General features: G+C 37.1%; 3 protein-coding genes and 1 pseudogene across 3 annotated transcripts; 2 read left to right on the top strand and 2 right to left on the bottom strand.

The window, feature by feature from the left end:
- Window positions 10,592-11,635, top strand: LOC110269453 (G-type lectin S-receptor-like serine/threonine-protein kinase LECRK4). The gene has a single exon (XM_021117281.1). It carries the CDS (start codon window positions 10,592-10,594, stop codon window positions 11,039-11,041), a length of 450 nt encoding a protein of 149 aa, XP_020972940.1. The 3' UTR covers window positions 11,042-11,635.
- On the top strand, window positions 13,343-15,542 carry LOC107633067 (annotated as a pseudogene).
- LOC107633068 (G-type lectin S-receptor-like serine/threonine-protein kinase LECRK1) lies at window positions 15,939-17,837 on the bottom strand. The gene has a single exon (XM_021118812.1). It carries the CDS (start codon window positions 17,668-17,670, stop codon window positions 15,964-15,966), a length of 1,707 nt encoding a protein of 568 aa, XP_020974471.1. The 5' UTR covers window positions 17,671-17,837; the 3' UTR covers window positions 15,939-15,963.
- LOC110270137 (G-type lectin S-receptor-like serine/threonine-protein kinase LECRK1) lies at window positions 17,755-18,513 on the bottom strand. Its single transcript, XM_021118813.1, has one exon. The coding sequence runs from the start codon at window positions 18,445-18,447 to the stop codon at window positions 17,788-17,790; it is 660 nt and encodes a 219-aa protein (XP_020974472.1). The 5' UTR covers window positions 18,448-18,513; the 3' UTR covers window positions 17,755-17,787.

The raw sequence follows: 18,851 nt of genomic DNA, 5'->3' as shown, positions 1-18,851 counted from the left end.
ATTGATTCTGCTCAGTTTTGTCTTGTAGGAATGGACGAGATAAAAATAAAAGTGTTGGAAGGGCTGTGATTAAGGGGGAGACAGCGCCAAAATTAATTCCCATGGGCCCCACCAAATTTCCTTGACACCATTCTGACCGTTTTGTTAGTTCCTCATTTTTGAAAATCACAATCCTTTTGTTGTCTCATCAAATCTTATTGGAAGAGGATAATGTCAAATCAAATCTTTCCTTCCAACTAATCCCTTGATTCAAGGAAACCCCTTTTTCAGTTTAATTTAAATAAATAAAAACCCCTTTGGTTAATAACCGCTCCCTCTTGATGGTCATTAACTCCCTCCACTATCTCTTTTCAATCAGCATTTAATGCCTCTTTAACCTCCCTTCACTCACCTCACCCTTCGGCCTTCTCTTCAACTTCCATCTCCATCCATTTTTACTACCATGAAAAAGAAAACTGCACCCAAAAAAAGCGAACGCATTCTTTTCTCTCAAAAACCGTCCACTCCACAATCTCACACTCATATTCATATTCACTCTACATCATCATCTTCTCCTTCACCTCCCTCAAAACAAACCGACACCATGCGTAGGAAGGTCATAGTTACAAAAACTTCTTCAAGGAAGAAGAAAGAGCGAGTTCCCGTGGAAGAAGAGGAAGAGTCTCACACATCACCCATTCCGTCTCCACCACCATCTCCACAGAAGAAAGCCACACCCGGGAAGAGTGGCCAGAAAACTAAAGAATTTGCTCTACACAATACCAAGGAACCTGCTAACCTGGAATCTTTGGACTTCAAGAACAAATTCAACAAGACACACTCTCACTATGACCCTGCCCGATTCAATTCCTGCGCTTCATATGAATTCCATAAAGAAGTCTTTGAGAAGCGTCATCTCTGTGCAACCTACCTTGTCAACTTGGATTCTCTCACCAGCAAGGGGATTAATGTGTCTCCTCTTTTTGAACTGCTTCAATGGACTCCTCTGCTTCACATCCAAAAGCCAGTTTACCCAGGTTTAGTTCGAGAGTTCTACGCCAATGTGAGACTCATAGATGGTACCATACATTCATATGTGAAGAGAGTTCACATCACTCTTGATACCGCCACCATTGGAACGGCCTTGGGCTACAAGGAGGAAGGGCCGCAAGCATACATGGCCGAAAGGTGGGACTCATAAGTCGGCGTCACCTATAAGGTTGTTCTTCAATACATCTGTGAGAATCTCTCTGGTTTGGATGGCACCACTCCTACACACAAAGCTCTCGGACCAACCAACTCCTTGCTTCACAGGATTATCACACATATTCTGACTCCTCAAAGCGGCTCTCACAATAGAGTAACACTCTCTAATTCTCTAATCATCTTTGCACTTGTTACATCTACTCCAAATTCTTTTGGTTATCTTATGATCCGTCATATGTGGGATTCGGTAAAGAGCACCAAAAAGGCAAATCTGCCCTATGGTATGTTCTTAACCAGCATCTTTGAATTTTTTAAAATTGACCTTTTGAATGAGGCTGTAGAGAACAAAGTGTCAATGATAAAAGGAGGCGGCACTGTTAAAAAGGGAAAGAAATCTGTGGCTTCTGATGATGATTTTGAAAGTCGGCCGGAATCCTCCAAGGCAACTGAATCTATCAAAAACATTCTCACAGAATTTTCAAACATGTCAGAACTCATGGTGCAATTTCATAAGTCGGCACGCAAACTAGCCTATGAAAATGAGTCGGCTTGGAAGAAATGCAAAGACAGGGTCGGTCTGATGCTGGAAAGCCTTGAGGATGAAGTGGGTAGTGAGGCAGGGGCTGAGGAATCTGATTTTCATCTCTCTAATGATTAAACTTCTTATTACTGTTTGATATTGGTACACTTAGGCTCAATTTGATACTCTGTTTTGGCTTGTTACTATCAGTACTATAACTCTGTGATACTCTATGGACACTTTTGGAAATATTTTGAATATTCTGCTTGCTATGTCATATTCTTTTTGCAGGTACCCCTTGATGCCAAAAGGGGGAGGAATAAAATTGAAACTGAAAGACAGGAGATGAAATTCTGTAAAGAATTCATGATCACCCTTGTTGCAATGATACACTTGATGCTTATTAATGCATGTTGATAATGCAATTACTTTGCTCTGTGAATGCTGCTGTTGAAATGCTTGGTTGAATATAATGGTGATACATTTGTCTTGGTATAATATTCACTGTCTTTGAATTTATTTTTGGCAGTTTCTTTAAAATTGAGAAATATGAAGCTTGCAATTTTTTGTGATGATTATGCTCGATAAGAAAAATTTTCTTGCTATGGTTAACTTGCTCTGATTTATACATTGGAAAATATTTTCAAAGAACAGCTTCAGGAAACTTCAAAATTTGTTTGCATTAATTGTTTTGTGTGTGATTGAGCAGAAAACCATATTATTGATATCAAATGAGTTTTGACTATCATACAAATCTGCTCATAAATCAAGCATTCAACATCATGTAAAAGATATGTTGAATAACATTGTTACTTAAGGCTTGATAAAAATTGTTACAGGTTAGTGCTTCCCTTGGTAATAATGGCATATATTAAGGGAGAGCCATGTGACATTTAGAAAGGGGGAGAAATTCAAATCTTCAAAGGGAGTATTCTATACTTCAATCTTTAAATTTCTTTCCATTTCAATTTTAATAATGTTTGTCATCAAGGGAGAGATTGATGAGTTTGGAAAACTCTAAATTAATATTTGTGATGACTAAACATTATTAATTATAATAATTACAAAATTATTAATTCGATTTTCATTTAACATATGTTAATTAATAATTTTGTGATGCAGGTTTTCTTATTGGGCCAAATAGGAAAAGAATTATTGCCAGCCCAATATGCTTAAAACCATTCAGCCTTGTTTAATGATTCCTATATTATGTGGCTGAAGTAATTTGTGATTATTTAGGCCAGAATTCAAAAATCATCATAAGCCCAAATTGAAGCTAACATTCAGCATTGATACAAAAATCCTTTTGATCCACATTGTTGAATTAATGGTAACATTACTTGGGCCAAAATTGAACTATTATTGCTACAAGCCCAAATTAATAATTGTTGCTAAATGAACCAATGCTTGATCCGAAACCTATTAAGAAAGGAAGCAAAATTGCTTCTTACCTCCAACGGATCCCAATCCTTCTCTTGGGATGGATTTCAAAATTTAATTTGCTAGCATTAGAAACATGAGAGAGAATGTCATTGATATGATTGATGGCATTAAGACTACACGCAACTCAGGGAAGGAAAAATAACTTCTATTCAATTAATTTGTTTAATTCATTTAATTGTTTCTCTTCCAATTGTTTCTTCTCTCTCATTCATTCTTTTCTCCTTTTCGGACATTACCCAGCAAACCATGGAAACTACATTGAGCTACTGAAAAGAAGGAAAGGCATGCCAAAAGACCATCACAATGATGGCAAGAAAAAGGAAACTAAAAGTATGTAGTGGCTGAGATTATCACCAAGAATGGTAAGATTTAGTGAGGTAATCTCGGGCTCCTCAAACCCAAAAAGAAGAAAAAGATCTCGGCCATTAGAGAAGAAGATCTTTGGAGGATGGCTTATCTCTGATTCTGCTCAAATATCACAGGAAGTAGCTAGAGTGGCTACGTGATGGAAGAGGCAGAGATTGGAGCAGATGAAGCTATCATCATCATGAAGCATCAAGGGCCAGAAGTTCATCTTGGAGAGCAAGGAAGAGATGAAGGGCTCGGATTGATGAAGAGTGGTGACCAAGGAAGGACTAGAGGTAATTGCATGTTGGGTTTTGCATGTGTTATCTCTTCTCTCTCTCTGGCCGAATCGGTTCTGTTTGAAGAAGAAGAAGAAGATTGGCTTGGTTTGTTTGGTTTCAACCTTGGAGGGTTCTTCCTATAAGTATAGGTGAACAGTTAGGGTTGATTCAAGGAGTGAGAGTGCAAGGCACAGAGTTCTCATAGCAATACAAGCTGACAGAATTTCTTCTCCTTCAATGTTTTATGTTTTGTATTTTTCTGTTTAATTTTGTCATGTCTTGAGTCTCATGGAAAAAAGGCAAACAGTGAGGTTTGTAATGAAAAATCCATAGAGCGGAAAAAGGCAGAGAGTGCAAAATTAAAAGAAAAAGCCATAGATGTCCTTAGAGTTCCTTTGTACATCTGTGTTGTGTTTCATGATTTTGAGGGAATCCCCTTGTAAGTTGGGTTAGCACTTTACAGTTGAAAGCTTGGCTGTGACCAAGTCAAGTTCAGTTTGGGTTTAGATTCTGGACTTGTCCCAGATAGGAAGGGTAGTTCCTAGGGAGAATTGGTATTTGTAATCAAGGATGATTATAGTAAAATTCCATCATTATTGTGATGGAGACTGGATGTAGGCTGCCTTGCACTTAGCAGCTGAACCAGGTTATATCTTGGTGTAATCTTCTCTCTCTTCTACTCCATTTCTGTTTCTGGTGACCAGGAGATAAAACTGAAAATATCTCGTGCCGACTGACGAGATAAAAAGAAAAGTCTCGTGGCTGGGGACGAGATAAAAGAAAAAGTCTCGTGGCTAGTTACGAGATAAAAAGACAAGGTTTCCAGAAGTGGTTTCAAAGGCCAGCAAGCATTGTCAAGCGAAAAGGGGGCTAAGATAACCCCCCTTCTCTTAGCCAGTGATAACCATCAGTATATTTAGAAAGGCTAGTAGCTTCCATGAGTGGGAGTTTGTTCATGAAATAAATAAATTACTTCTAAAATCGAATGAGCTTTTGTAATTATTAGTATAATTTTTTGAAAGAAATAGTGTAATCACAGAGTATTGGAGTTTATAAGTCTTCCAAAAAGTATAGAATTCAATTCTGATGGATTCGAATAAGAGAAGAATTTTGGAAGAAAATAAATAAAAAATTTAATACAAAATTTATGTAAATTTAAAATATAAAAAGAATTTTTATGTGAGAGAGAATGTTAAAAAAATTTTTTATTTAGAGTCCGCTAGAGGCACAATGAAGTTTCCATACAATATATACAGTGAACTGTTTATATGGCCCAAATTAAATTAATGATTTCCATTTACCCTAATTACTATCCCTAAATTAAATTACCCCTAATTTACCATTGTTGACCATCCGTGACCCTAACCCTCCAAAATGTCACTCTCGCTACTCACAAATCCCCTCCGCCGCGTCACTGTAGCTGGTCACCAACCCCATCCGCCGCGCACCCGCCTTTCTCGTGACCCGCATCAACTCCGACGCGAACTGCATCAGCGACTCCTGTTCGTGACCATACACCATCGCTGGCAACATCCGCATCGCAACCTCGGCGCTGAACCACCAGTCTGTCACCGCCGACCCACCGAGCATCGCCCAGTCCCCGCGCTTGTACGCCGTCGCTTGAAGCATCCCTGTGCCACTGTTTGCAGCGGAGGATCCGCGCCTTGTGTCGCCAGTTGACGTGGACCATTCACCGAGAGCAGCACGAACAACACAACCAGAGCATCGTCGACCATCCACGGTAAGTGGGCTAGTTTCTTCGTTTCATGATTCATCATTGCTGTTGCATCTTGTTCTAGAGACAGATTGTGTTGCTGGGATGGTTGATTCTACATGGTTAAAATGTAATAGGTGCAGTTTTAGTATCCTGGAGCATGTGGGATGAGAAATTGGTTGAGATTGTTGAAATTGATTTAACTTTAGCGTGGGAATGTTCAAAAAATTTTGCCAATCTAGTTTAGAAAGCAGAAAATATTTTTCCCTGCCCGTGTGGACTGTTGCATGCAATGTGACATAAACGTGTGGACCGTTGCATGCAATGTGACGTAAACTAGTTGACCATTATCGATGTTTGGTTGACCCTTATTGGATGGTTACATTAGTAGGGTATTGGATGGTTGGTTTGTATGATAGATCTTTTCATTATTTAATTGGATGGTTACTTCAGTATGTAATCGAATGGTTGGTTTTCGTATTCGATTTTATGCTTGCCTGAACAAGGTTTTCCTCTTAAGTAAAGATGGTTACTATAGGGACATTTTGCTGATTGATTTTGATGATCGTGAATGCTGGTTTGATTTTATTATGTTGAAGGCTTCTTTGAATCGGTTGATGGTTGCATGTTTTTTTCCTTTTTCTTGGTTTGCTTTTGTTAGGTAAACAAATGCATATTTGATGCTCAAACCAGGTTATGATCTGAGATAGTAAGTACCGATTTTTTACTGAAATGGATGGCTAATTTATTATCTATTTGGATGGCTGTTTTTGGCTGTAAAAACTACTTTTATGGGGCTGCCATGTTGTTGCATTGTATGAAAATAATTTACCTTGGTGGTTGTTGTGGTTTTAGTTGATTGACCAGGTCTGCGCAACCAATTAAATTCCTACTGAAAATTATCACTTGCATGGCAAACAGACAATGGATTTACATGTACAGTTGGTGATTACATCCTTATGCTTTATTTTTTTTTTCATATCCTAATGGAAAGAAGGAAGCATGTTGGAGGTTAAGGTTCTTGGGAAATAAGGCTAATAGCATGAAGCAGGGGTTCATAAACATTGACATTAGCTTCAAATGAGAGGAGTTTAAATTAAGAAATGAATAGGAGAACAAGGCGATGAGTGAAGAAAAAAAATATGTTCAATGGGTGTGAAAGAGGCTTAATGTGATCAAAGGTGCTGCCTTATGGGGTCTTGATGACAACCAATAACCAGAATTTTGTTTGATTGAATGTAGGGGATGGCTTGCGGAATAGAAGCATTGAAAATAAAGCTGTGATTGTTAGTAAAGGGGAGAAGAATATTTGGCCAGCAATTACAGAAGGAAAGGTAAAGCCTGTCGTGTACAAATACTTCCCTCTCTCTGAGGCAGCGGGGCACATTGCATCATAGCTAGAAAGCAGCCAACATGTTGAGAAGATATTGCTTGCTCCATGAATTTCTTTGTTCTGTAATATTGAACAATGTAAATGACAACATACTATAGATTTTCTGACTTTGTTAATCTTTATGTTATATATATGAACTCAAGAACCTATAAAGCTGTGATTTACAATAAGAGAAAACGTGTTCTTATTTGTGTACAAAGGGTTGGCAAAAAGCACAAAGAACTGAATGTTTGAAAAGCTTTAAAAAAATACAAGAAAAAGAGCATTAGATTGGACTATGTATATTGTGGCCAAAAGTTGAAATAAAATAGTACTAAACTACTAAACATAGTGAGACTGAAGCCAATATTGAATATCCAACTTAATTTTGTCTTCAATTAATATACGTCAAACTAGTTAGAGACACGGAGCTACACTTTCTAATGTAATGTGGTTGCATGCATAAGAATACTACTATTTTCTTCAATGTGTGGATAGCTGGCTATAGACCAAAAATAAAAATGCTAGAGAAATTAGAAAGCAAAATCAATTTCCTTATAGGATCTCAAATAGGAAGTAACGGCTATGTTCGGTGACCACTAATCCTAATTTGTCTTTAATCACACGTTTATGAATACAGTTACAACTTCTTTATTAATTTATTTTTTCCCCTGAAAGAAACATAATAATAAATAGAACATCCAAATTACAATGAAAATAACCATCGTCTTACCTAGTAAAATGAACATCTGGCCTATTTTAGTTTCTCTTTTAATTTTTTGTTTATATCAACACAATAGGATCATAAATTATATTACAAATGGTATACCAAAAGTAATCATCCGCTTTAGAATGAAAAGAACCATCCGCAATCATACTAAAATGAACATCCGCCTTAATTTAAATGGCTTAAAGTATAGTACATGATTTATCTCAATCATTGATGCCAAAAAGAAAATTCAATGAATAAGAGTAATATAAACAGTAAGAATTCTTATTGTATTAATCAATTACAATAAGGATTCTTGCTATTAGACACATCGATTAATTTTTTATTTATTAGACACTTGATCTAATAGTGACATATTTTATAATTTATTAGTTTAAATTTTAAGAAAATGACCAACTTAATCAGAATTAAGCGTGTTAGTAAAATTTCAAATTATAATAGACTCCATGCTTACAATATTTTTAACAAAGTCTACTAATCAGACAAAATTATGTTAAATTCAATCAAAATCAATTAAACATCCAAATTAGAATGAAATTAACTATCAGCATACCTAGTAAAATGAACATCCAACCTATTTCAGTTTTTCTTTTAATTTTTTTATTTACATTAACACAACAGGATAATAAATTGTACTACAAATAGTATACTCAAAATAACCATCTATACCGGCTACCTCCAGAGACCATCCGAACCCCTAACTAGGCCCTTGTTCATGTCCTGCCACCACACCGGCGGTACTGAGTGTTCGTCTTTTACAAAATCACAGCTCTTGTTCACCAATGCAACGTCACGACTTAAATCCAAGGTTTGTCCCCTGGTATCTGTACTTTCATTTACCTTAATGAAAGCTAATAAGATTTTGATTTAAGAGCAGTTAATTAACAATGTAGTTATCTATCCAGAATTTATAACAATTACATAACTGAAGTTATCTCCAGGAATAGACCAACAAAATAAGATGGTAGATCAACTTAAAGAAAGTTAAAAAATCTCTTGAATAACTTTGAACTATGAACCATTATTCTATTCTACAATATAATAAAAAATATAAATCTAACATGATAAAATTCATACCTTAAGATTGCAACGAGAACACCTTAAGTTGGAAAAATAACTATCACAAACTATGGTGAGAGGAGCCTTTGCTGTAAGTTCTTCTCCACTCTTAGTTTTGTAGTGAACTCCTTTGACAATTTCATTTTCTTCTAATAGAGATGTGATAGTTCTTTGTTCTAATTTTACACTGCAAAATATAATAGTACAAAAGCAAGATCAAATGAACTTCATGTCTTCATGTATAGCTATTTATTGAAGAATCAAGTTGTGAACTTGGTGAGAAAATTGTACTTGGGAAGAGAAGAAGCCTTCACTAGCATTCTTTGGTTGAAACGGCCATTGTGAAAGCTTTTACCGGAAATATCAAAACTAAACTTTTTTAAGGGATAAGAGAGCTTGGTATTTTTTCCATCTTTGTAAAGGGCATAGTCAAAGACCTGTTGTGCATCAATTTCATCCACACAATCTGCAACAACTCATAACATTCATTCTGTTAAGAACCTTAAATTTGATGAGCAGAGTCAGGGGAATGTGTTCACACCTAATATTAAAATTCTTCAATAATATTGAAATTCTTCAATAGATTACCGTGTTGGTGGGCGTCAGTCGCGGAGAGCAGGATTGCAACAAGTCTGGTGGCGAGCAGGGGGAGGCCGTCGGGCAGCATGGGGTGGCGAGTTTCAACGGCCGTGCTAACGATGGTCGGGGTTGCGGTATCATGGTGGAGGGCGACATGAGGGAGGATGCACTCGCTGAGGAGCGATTGAGGAGGGCAACACGAGGGGAGACTTGGTGCGGTGGATGATGGCAACACGAGAAATGAAGAGGAGACGCCGGTGCTGAAAGGAAAGAAGAAGAAGAACGACGCTAGAGAGAATTAGAATTAGGGCTGCGTTTTTTTTTACCTCACTGAGGGAAATTCTAATTCCTTTCAAATTTCAAATATGAAACAATTAAAAATTAATTAATTAACCTTAATTTATTTTTAATTTTAATATAATTTCCATTGTACATATTGTACACTACATATATTAGTTCCTAATCCTTTCTCTTTTATTTTATCTTCTACTTTATAAATTAAGTTAGATGAGTATGTTTAGAAGGTCTTTTCTATAATATCTAAATTTTGTTCATGGAATTCAAAAATAAAAGAGTAAATTTTATTTTATTCTATCTCTATTTTTAAGACAAATTAGATTCATAGACACCAAAGGAATAAATAAGTTTGGAAGTAAGGACAAAAAATAAATCTTAAAAAATATTTTGAGAGTTATCATAATATGAACGCACACTGCTACTAAAGAAATTGTTTAGTTTCAACGTAGGCATGTGAACATGCATGTATATTGTATAATAAGTATAAGGCTTAGTTTGAGTAACTAATTTAATTAAACTCCTTTTGATAAAATAACTTAAATAATAAGTGACTCTGTTAAAAGTAACTTATAAATAAGTTATTTTGTGTTTGGATTTTTAACTCTAAAAGTGCTTATTTTATAGAAATATGATGAAAAGTAGAAGTATTATGAGAGAAGTCATTTTTTTTAACTTCTCTATAAGCTCCTAAATAGCTTCTTAAAAAGTTACAATTTGGTTTTGAAAATTGCACCAAACATTAATACTACTACCTTTCATAAGTCAAAAATAAAAAAAAATTACTTTTAAAGTTTTCCAATCGGCAGTAAGTATCCCCCAAGAAGACTTGGTTATAATGGTAAGTCGCTCAACCTGCATGTATGGCTTTTCTTTTCCAATATAATACGCTGATTTGAGTAGTTATGACATGCCAAAGGCGAAGCTTCATAGATTCAAAAAGGTGCCGCGTGCCATTGCCACCAGTCAATACGGCATGTTGGAGTGGGACCCTCTCCTTAACTGGTGGAAACTAAGTTATTAATTAAGAGTAAACATTGTCATGCTCATGCTCATTCTCATGCTTTTCATGGCTACCATTTCCATCATTCTTGTTCTCTTCTTGCTTCTAATACTAATAATAGCAAATGAAGCCACACCTGTTGAGAACATCATTGGGTTGGGCAAATCGCTCTCTGCCAATGGTAATAATAATAACAGCAATCCATCTTCATGGCTTTCAAGTTCCGGCAATTTTGCATTTGGCTTTTATCCTCACCGTGATGGCTACGCTCTTGGCATATGGATTCTGGACCCCGACAACACCGTGGTCTGGACCGCTAACCGCGACGGTTTGCCACTTTCCTCTTCCTCCACCTTGCAGCTAACCCCACGGGGTTTGCTTCTTCGACAAGGAACCGAAGAAGAAGCAGTAGCGGCACTCAACATCACTAGCTTTTCATTTTCAAACCTTGGAAAAGAAGCAGCTTCAGCTTCCATGCTGGATTCCGGCAACTTTGTGATCTATAATGCTTCCTGATCCGTCACCTTATAACTCGGTCTTTATTGTGCATTATGAGTTATAACTCGGCTTTAATTATCATTCATTCTATAACTGACACATTTATTACTGACTTAATGACCATTATTCTACTTAATGATTAACGGTCATATCATCAATTCTATTCATCAACTCTATGCCTATAAAAGGCACCAATCTCTATATACACTATACATTCTAGATACATTCTAGATACGTTCTAGAGACATTCTAGATATATTCTATATTCATATAATTATTATAATATACAATACATGATGATTTCTATTTCATGTCTTACATTCTATATTCATAGAATTATTCTTATACCTCTTAAACACTTACTGACTTGAGCGTCGGAGTGTCTTTTGCAGGTACCCACCCCCTTGTTCTCTCCTTGCCGACGTATAACTCATTCCGACGAGAAGCTTGAAGAAATTCATCGACGGACGAGCTATACACCGGTCAACCTCAGCAAGAACAATTGGCGCCGTCTGTGGGGACGAGTAAAATAATTCCTACTCCCCTTAGGTTTATAAAACTTGATTTACATTCAAATTTTTGAACCAATCTCAACAATCTTGTTTAAGATTTTATTTAATACTTCTTATCAAATTTTAATCTATCGTAATTCGTAACTTTTTATAAGGTTTATATTTTATACCTTCAAATTGCTTCACTTTTACGTATGATAATATTTCACATCTTATAATCGATCAATTAACCAATCCGAGAATAAACTCGGCTTTCAATCAATCCGAGAACAAACTCGATCAATTCGAGCACAAACTCACTTATCAATTTTGCTTACTTTTTCAAAGTTTCCTATTTACACAAGTAAAATTGTATATTTTATTCAACATACTTTTGCATTTATATTTTGTGTAACTAATATTTACTTATTTATTAGTTATATTCAAACCTCAATATATGTTCTATACAATAATGACATATAACAACCATGTCAATTGTATTTTTATTTCATTATGTATTATATTATTATTGCTTAATGATTTCATTTATACAATTAAATGACACTAATGATGAGTTCAAATCTTAAAATTAGATTTCATCAAAAATTAATTATATATCAATTGTATATAACTGTTACACTATTCACTTTATGCTATTAAATTTTATGTTACTATTTGTTTAATGTAGAAAATTGAACAGGCAATTTACTATTATTGCACGAAGAATATCCCTCGTCATATTGTAACTGCTAGAAAATTATACTAAATGTATAATTCAATAACTGTTATCTTATTGCTTTATTATCAAATTAAAGCATGTCCTACAAAACAAAATTCAGATATTCACATTTGGCATGTATGACATTCATATATGTCGTCTTCTTCTCTACAATTATCAACTTTCAAGGTATATATATATTTTTTTTTTTACTTTGAACTATTTTATTTTTACAATATATATTATTCAATATATGTTTTATACCTATTCATTTTCTCAATTTATCTTATTCATGTCAGATCTTCATTGTAAATTGTAAATATTCAATAACTAATTGCTTTGAGAGAGAAATTTATCAATAAGTTGTTGTGGGTCGGAAAAATTCCCAAGACAATTAACCATTATATCCTCGGATCATACAATCGATTCCGCCAATGGATATCTATCTCTAAAATTGTTCTTAAGTGGAAAAGTATCCCCCACACAACTATCTTGATTGAATGACTCTTATCATTCAATTATTTTTTGAATACGTGCCGACATAATAACCCGACTAAGCTTGGGGGCTCACCATATCATTATTCACTTATCTTTTAACCGAGTTATAAATCATTTTATTTTCTAAGCTTAGCCTGGATCATATGATCGGCAGACAAAGCTTGGGGGCTATGATCCGTCACCTTATAACTCGGTCTTTATTGTGTATTATGAGTTATAACTCGGCCTTAATTATCATTCATTCTATAACTGACACATTCATTACTGACTTAATGACCATTATTCTACTTAATGATTAACGGTCATATCATCAATTCTATTCATCAACTCTATACCTATAAAAGGCACCAATCTCTATATACACTATACATTCTAGATACGTTCTAGAGACATTCTAGATATATTCTATATTCATATAATTATTATAATATACAACACATGATGATTTCTATTTTATGTCTTACATTCTATATTCATAGAATTATTCTTATACATCTTAAACACTTACTGACTTGAGCGTCGGAGTGTCTTTTGCAGGTACCCACCCCCTTGTTCTCTCCTTGCCGACGTATAACTCATTCCGACGAGAAGCTTGAAAAAATTCATCAATGAACGAGCTATACACCGGTCAACCTCAACAAGAACACTTCCCATAGTGTTGTGTGGCAAAGCTTTGATCACCCAACTGACACCATTTTAGGAGGGCAAAGGTTGATCAATGGAAACAAATTGGTCTTTGGTGTCTCCAAAACAGACCATTCATCAATTGGGCTTTTCTATCTCGTCATGCAGAAAGATAACAACCTTGTCTCTTACCCTATCAAAAGCCTCTCTTACCCTTCTGATGCTTACTATGCCACCGGCACCAACAACAACGCTCCTATCACCACCTATCATCTTTGCCTCGACCAAACAACAAGCTATCTACTTATCAGGAATGACACTGATTTGAGGATCATTTTTGAGCTTCCTTTTGATACTTCTACTAATTATTTAGCTGCCGGGAACAAGAACAAGAACAAGAACAACACCACAATTATTTATCGTGCAACTCTGGATTTTGATGGAGTTTTCCGACTCTATGCTCATGACATAATTACCAAAGACAGCAGCATAGTAAGCACTTGGCCTGATACTGTTTGTTCAGTGAAGGGCTATTGCGGCTTCAACAGCTACTGTGCACTGGCCGATGAGAATCCATTTTGCTATTGTCTTCTGGGATTTGATTATCTAGATCCGAACCAAAATACTCTTGGATGAAGAAGGAACTTCTCAGAAGACAAGTGTAGTGAGGACGCGTTTTACAGAATGGTCCCTTTGGATAAATTGGCCTGGGCACGTGGTGACCGCTCTTATTTTCAGGCACAAATGTCAGAGGAGGAAGATTGCTCTTCTTCTTGTTTGAAAGATTGCAATTGTTGGGCTGCTTCTTATGATCAGAATAGCATGATTTGTACAAAGCAGCAACCCCCTCTCAGATATGCAAAAAGGATACAGGGAAACGAAGAAGTACCCTCCTTGAAATTCTTCAAGGTAAGAAACTTGAACTTGAATAATGTTAGCAGTGAGCCTGTCCCTGAGATTCTTGGAACAATCAATTCATCAAGACTACTAGTAACAAAGCAATTCTACGTATTATTCTTGTTACCTCCATTTTCACTCTGATTTTCTGCTCCACTATTGGGATATCTTGTCATTTGATGTCGAAGATTCGAGTTCTCAAGTACAAAAGGCTCTTGGAGATTGGGGACTTGGGGCTGAATGAGGAAGTGGCTTTGAGGAGATTTTCATACACTGAGCTCAAGAGAGCAACCAACGGTTTCAAACAAGAGTTGGGAAAGGGCTCTTTTGGAGCAGTTTACAAAGGGGTTTTATACAAGGCGGGAAGATGTAGGAGATTCATTGCGGTGAAGAGACTTGAGAAGTTGGTTGAAGATGGAGAAAGAGAGTTCCAAGCAGAGGTGAGAGCCATTGGAAAAACACACCACAGGAACCTTGTTCGCTTGCTTGGCTTCTGTGCCGAGGGTCCCAAAAGGCTTCTGGTCTATGAATACATGAGTAATGGTTCCCTTGGGAAGCTTCTCTTTGGCGATGAAAGGCTTCCAGATTGGGATGAAAGAGTCAGAATAGCTCTGGATATTGCAAGAGGGATCCTCTATCTGCATGAAGAATGTGAGGCACCCATCATTCACTGCGACATAAAGCCTCAAAATATCTTGATGGATGAGTTCTGGACTGCCAAAATATCTGATTTCGGGCTAGCAAAGCTTCTCATGCCGGATCAAACAAGAACCTTCACAGGAGTTAGAGGGACAAGAGGGTACTTGGCCCCTGAATGGAACAAGAACACACCAATAACAGTGAAGGCTGATATCTACAGCTATGGGATAGTGCTTCTTGAGACAGTGTGTTGCAGGAGAAACCTTGATGTTAATGTGTCAGAGCCAAATGAGATTCTTCTGTCTGGTTGGGCCTATAAGTGCTTTGTTGCTGGAGAGGTGCACAAGCTAGTTCATTGGGAAGAAGTGGATAAGAATGTTGTGGAAAATATGGTGAAGGTGGCACTGTGGTGTATCCAAGATGAACCTGTTCTCCGGCCTTCAATGAAGAGTGTGGTGCTCATGCTTGAAGGGGTTACTGATGTGCCAGTTCCTCCTTGCCCAACTTCTAATTCCATGTGACAAAAAAATGTTATTGTTGCTGTCTTCCCTGAGTTGATTTCATATATATATTTTTGTGCATTGTTTCTGTATTAATTTACTTTCAAGTTCTTATTGTAAATTATCTTCCACATACATGCATGAATCAATGCTATTCGTGCTTTTGTAAATAAAATCAAACTTGTTAAACGGTGTCCAACCTTCATATCAGGTTTCAGAAAATTTTGTTTATCTAGACATTTTTCATTCTGCCTCTAATTTAGCTCGTTAACTTTCTACACTACGTTATGGAAATATGTTATTGACTTTTAGAAACTACTCCTGGTAGCGTTTTGGTTTGGGAGGATTTTTCTTTTATTATTTTTTATGCGCAGAGTTAAATTGAATGAAAAACAAAAGATGATCACTAAATTTACAGAGAATACATGACAATCTTTACTGTTCACTATTCTCAGTATTCTGTACTAGAAAAATTCTTTGATAAAATTGAATTTAGAACATTTATTAACCAACTCAATTTAACTCAACTCAATTTAATCAACTAAGGGGAGGCAGCAACATTAACATTTTTTGTCACATGGAATTAGAAGTTGGGCAAGGAGGCATTGGCACATGAGTAACCCCTTCAAGCATGAGCACAACACTCTTCATTGAAGGCCGGAGAACAGGTTCATCTTGGATACACCACAGTGCCACCTTCACCGTATTTTCCACGACATTCTTATCCACTTCTTCCCAATGAACTAGCTTATGCACCTCTCCAGCAACAAAGCACTTATAGGCCCAACCAGACAGAAGAATCTCATTTGGCTCTGACACATTAGCATCAAGGTTTCTCCTGCAACACACTGTCTCAAGAAGCACTATCCCATAGCTGTAGATATCAGCCTTCACTGTTATTGGTGTGTTCTTGTTCCATTCAGGGGCCAAGTATCCTCTTGTCCCTCTAACCCCTGTGAAAGTTCTTGTTTGATCCGGCATGAGAAGCTTTGCTAGCCCGAAATCGGATATTTTGGCAGTCCAGAACTCATCCATCAAGATATTTTGAGGCTTTATGTCGCAGTGAATGATGGGTGCCTCACATTCTTCATGCAGATAGAGGATCCCTCTTGCAATATCCAGAGCTATTCTGACTCTTTCATCCCAATCTGGAAGCCTTTCATCGCCAAAGAGAAGCTTCCCAAGGGAACCATTACTCATGTATTCATAGACCAGAAGCCTTTTGGGACCCTCGGCACAGAAGCCAAGCAAGCGAACAAGGTTCCTGTGGTGTGTTTTTCCAATGGCTCTCACCTCTGCTTGGAACTCTCTTTCTCCATCTTCAACCAACTTCTCAAGTCTCTTCACCGCAATGAATCTCCTACATCTTCCCGCCTTGTATAAAACCCCTTTGTAAACTGCTCCAAAAGAGCCCTTTCCCAACTCTTGTTTGAAACCGTTGGTTGCTCTCTTGAGCTCAGTGTATGAAAATCTCCTCAAAGCCACTTCCTCATTCAGCCCCAAGTCCCCAATCTCCAAGAGCCTTTTGTACTTGAGAACTCGAATCTTCGACATCAAATGACAAGATATCCCAATAGTGGAGCAGAAAATCAGAGTGAAAATGGAGGTAACAAGAATAATACGTAGAATTGCTTTGTTACTAGTAGTCTTGATGATCTTATGAGAAAGTGGAGTCTCAGGGACAGGCTCACTACTAACATGATTCAAGTTCAAGTTTCCTACCTTGAAGAATTTCAAGGAGGGTACTTTTTCGTTCAACTGTACCCTTCTTGCATATCTGAGAGGGGTTTGCTGCTTCATATAAATCTTGGTACTCTGATCATAAGAAGCAGCCCAACAATTGCAATCTTTCAAACAAGAAGAAGAGCAATGTTCCTCATCTGCCATCTGTGCCTGAAAATAAGACCGGTCGCCATCCCAGGCCAATTTATCCAAAGAAACCATTCTGTAAAACTCTTCCTCACTACACTTGTCTTCTGAGGAGTTTCTTTTGCAGCCAAGAGTGTTCTGGTTCGGATCAAGGTAATCAAATCCCGGAAGACAATAGCAAAAAGGATTCTCATCAGCCAGTGCACAGTAACTGTTGAAGCCGCAGAAGCCCTTCACAGAACAAGCATTATCAGGCCAGGTTTTTACTATGCTGATGACTTTGTTAGCCATGTCATGAGAATAGAGTCGAAAAACTCCATCAAAATCCAGAGTTGCACGATAAATAATTGTGTTCCTGTTCTTGTTCTTGTTCTCATTCTCAGCAGCAACAAAAAGATTTCGAATGGGCATCAAATTAGTGTCGTTCCTAATAAGTAGAGAGCCTGTTGTATGGTTGAGGTAAAGATGATAGGTGAAGGTGCAAGAAGCACTGGTGCTGGTGCCGGTGACAAAGTAAGCATCAGAAGGTTAAGGGAGGCTTTTGAGAGGGTAAGAGACAAGGTTGTTATGTCTCTGCATGATGAGATAGAAAAGCCCAATTGATGAATGGTCTGTTTTGGAGACACCAGAGATCAATTTGTTTCCATTGATCAACCTTTGTCCTCCTAAAATGGTGTCACTTGGGTGATCAAAGCTCTGCCACACGACACCATTGAAAGCATTATAGATCACAAAGTTACCGTCATCCAGCATGGAAGCTGAAGCTGCTTCTTCTCCAAGGTTTGAAAACGAAAAGTTAGTGGTATTGAGTGCTTCTTCTTCTTGTCGAAGAAGCAAGCCCTGTGTGGTTAGCTGCAAGGTGGAGGTAGAGGGAAGTGGCGAACCGTCGTGGTTAGCGGTCCAGACCACCGTGTTGTCGGTGTCCAGAAGCCATATTCCAAGAGCGTAGCCATCACGGTGAGGATAAAAACCAAATGCAAAATTGCCAGGACTTGATAACCATGAGCATGGATTGTTGCTGTTACTATTATTACCTTTGGGAGAGAGTGATTTGCCCAACCCAATGATATTATCAACAGCTGTGGCTTCATTTGCTATTATTATTAGTATTAGCAGCAAGAACAGAACAAGAATGATGGTGGAAATGGTAGCCATGAGCAGCTTGAGAATTAGCATGACCATGAACATGTTTACTCTTAAACTAAATTAATTTCCACCAATTAAGGAGAGGGTCCTGCTGCAACATGTCGTATTGACTGGTAATTGGAAGGGACAAATTAAGATCTTTGAATAATTTTACAAACGATTTCGAATGTTGAAGTTGGAGGTGGCCATCATGGCCCATATGGCACCTTTTTGAATCTATGAAGCTTCGCCATTGGCAAGTCAACTACTAAAATCAACGTATTGGAAAAGAATAGCCATGCACGTTGCATGACTTACCATTATAACCAAGTCTTCTGGGGATACATACATGCATGCCTACATTGAAACTAAACTAATTTTGTTAGTAGTGTATGTTCATATAATGATAAAACTCCGAAAATATTCTTTTAAGATACAAATCTATTCATTTTTTTTCACCCTTGCAA

Source organism: Arachis ipaensis, chromosome B03, assembly GCF_000816755.2.
Source record: "Arachis ipaensis cultivar K30076 chromosome B03, Araip1.1, whole genome shotgun sequence".
Taxonomy (NCBI): domain Eukaryota; kingdom Viridiplantae; phylum Streptophyta; class Magnoliopsida; order Fabales; family Fabaceae; genus Arachis; species Arachis ipaensis.
The sequence above is the reverse complement of the archived record's forward strand: the minus strand, read 5'-3'. Positions and strand labels throughout refer to the sequence as shown.

Excerpts from the sequence above, each read along its gene's own strand:
- LOC107633068 (XM_021118812.1), bottom strand. The coding sequence starts at position 17,670 with ATGCCCATTCGAAATCTTTTTGTTGCTGCTGAGAATGAGAACAAGAAC.
- LOC110269453 (XM_021117281.1), top strand. The coding sequence starts at position 10,592 with ATGGCTACCATTTCCATCATTCTTGTTCTCTTCTTGCTTCTAATACTA.
- LOC110270137 (XM_021118813.1), bottom strand. The coding sequence starts at position 18,447 with ATGTTCATGGTCATGCTAATTCTCAAGCTGCTCATGGCTACCATTTCC.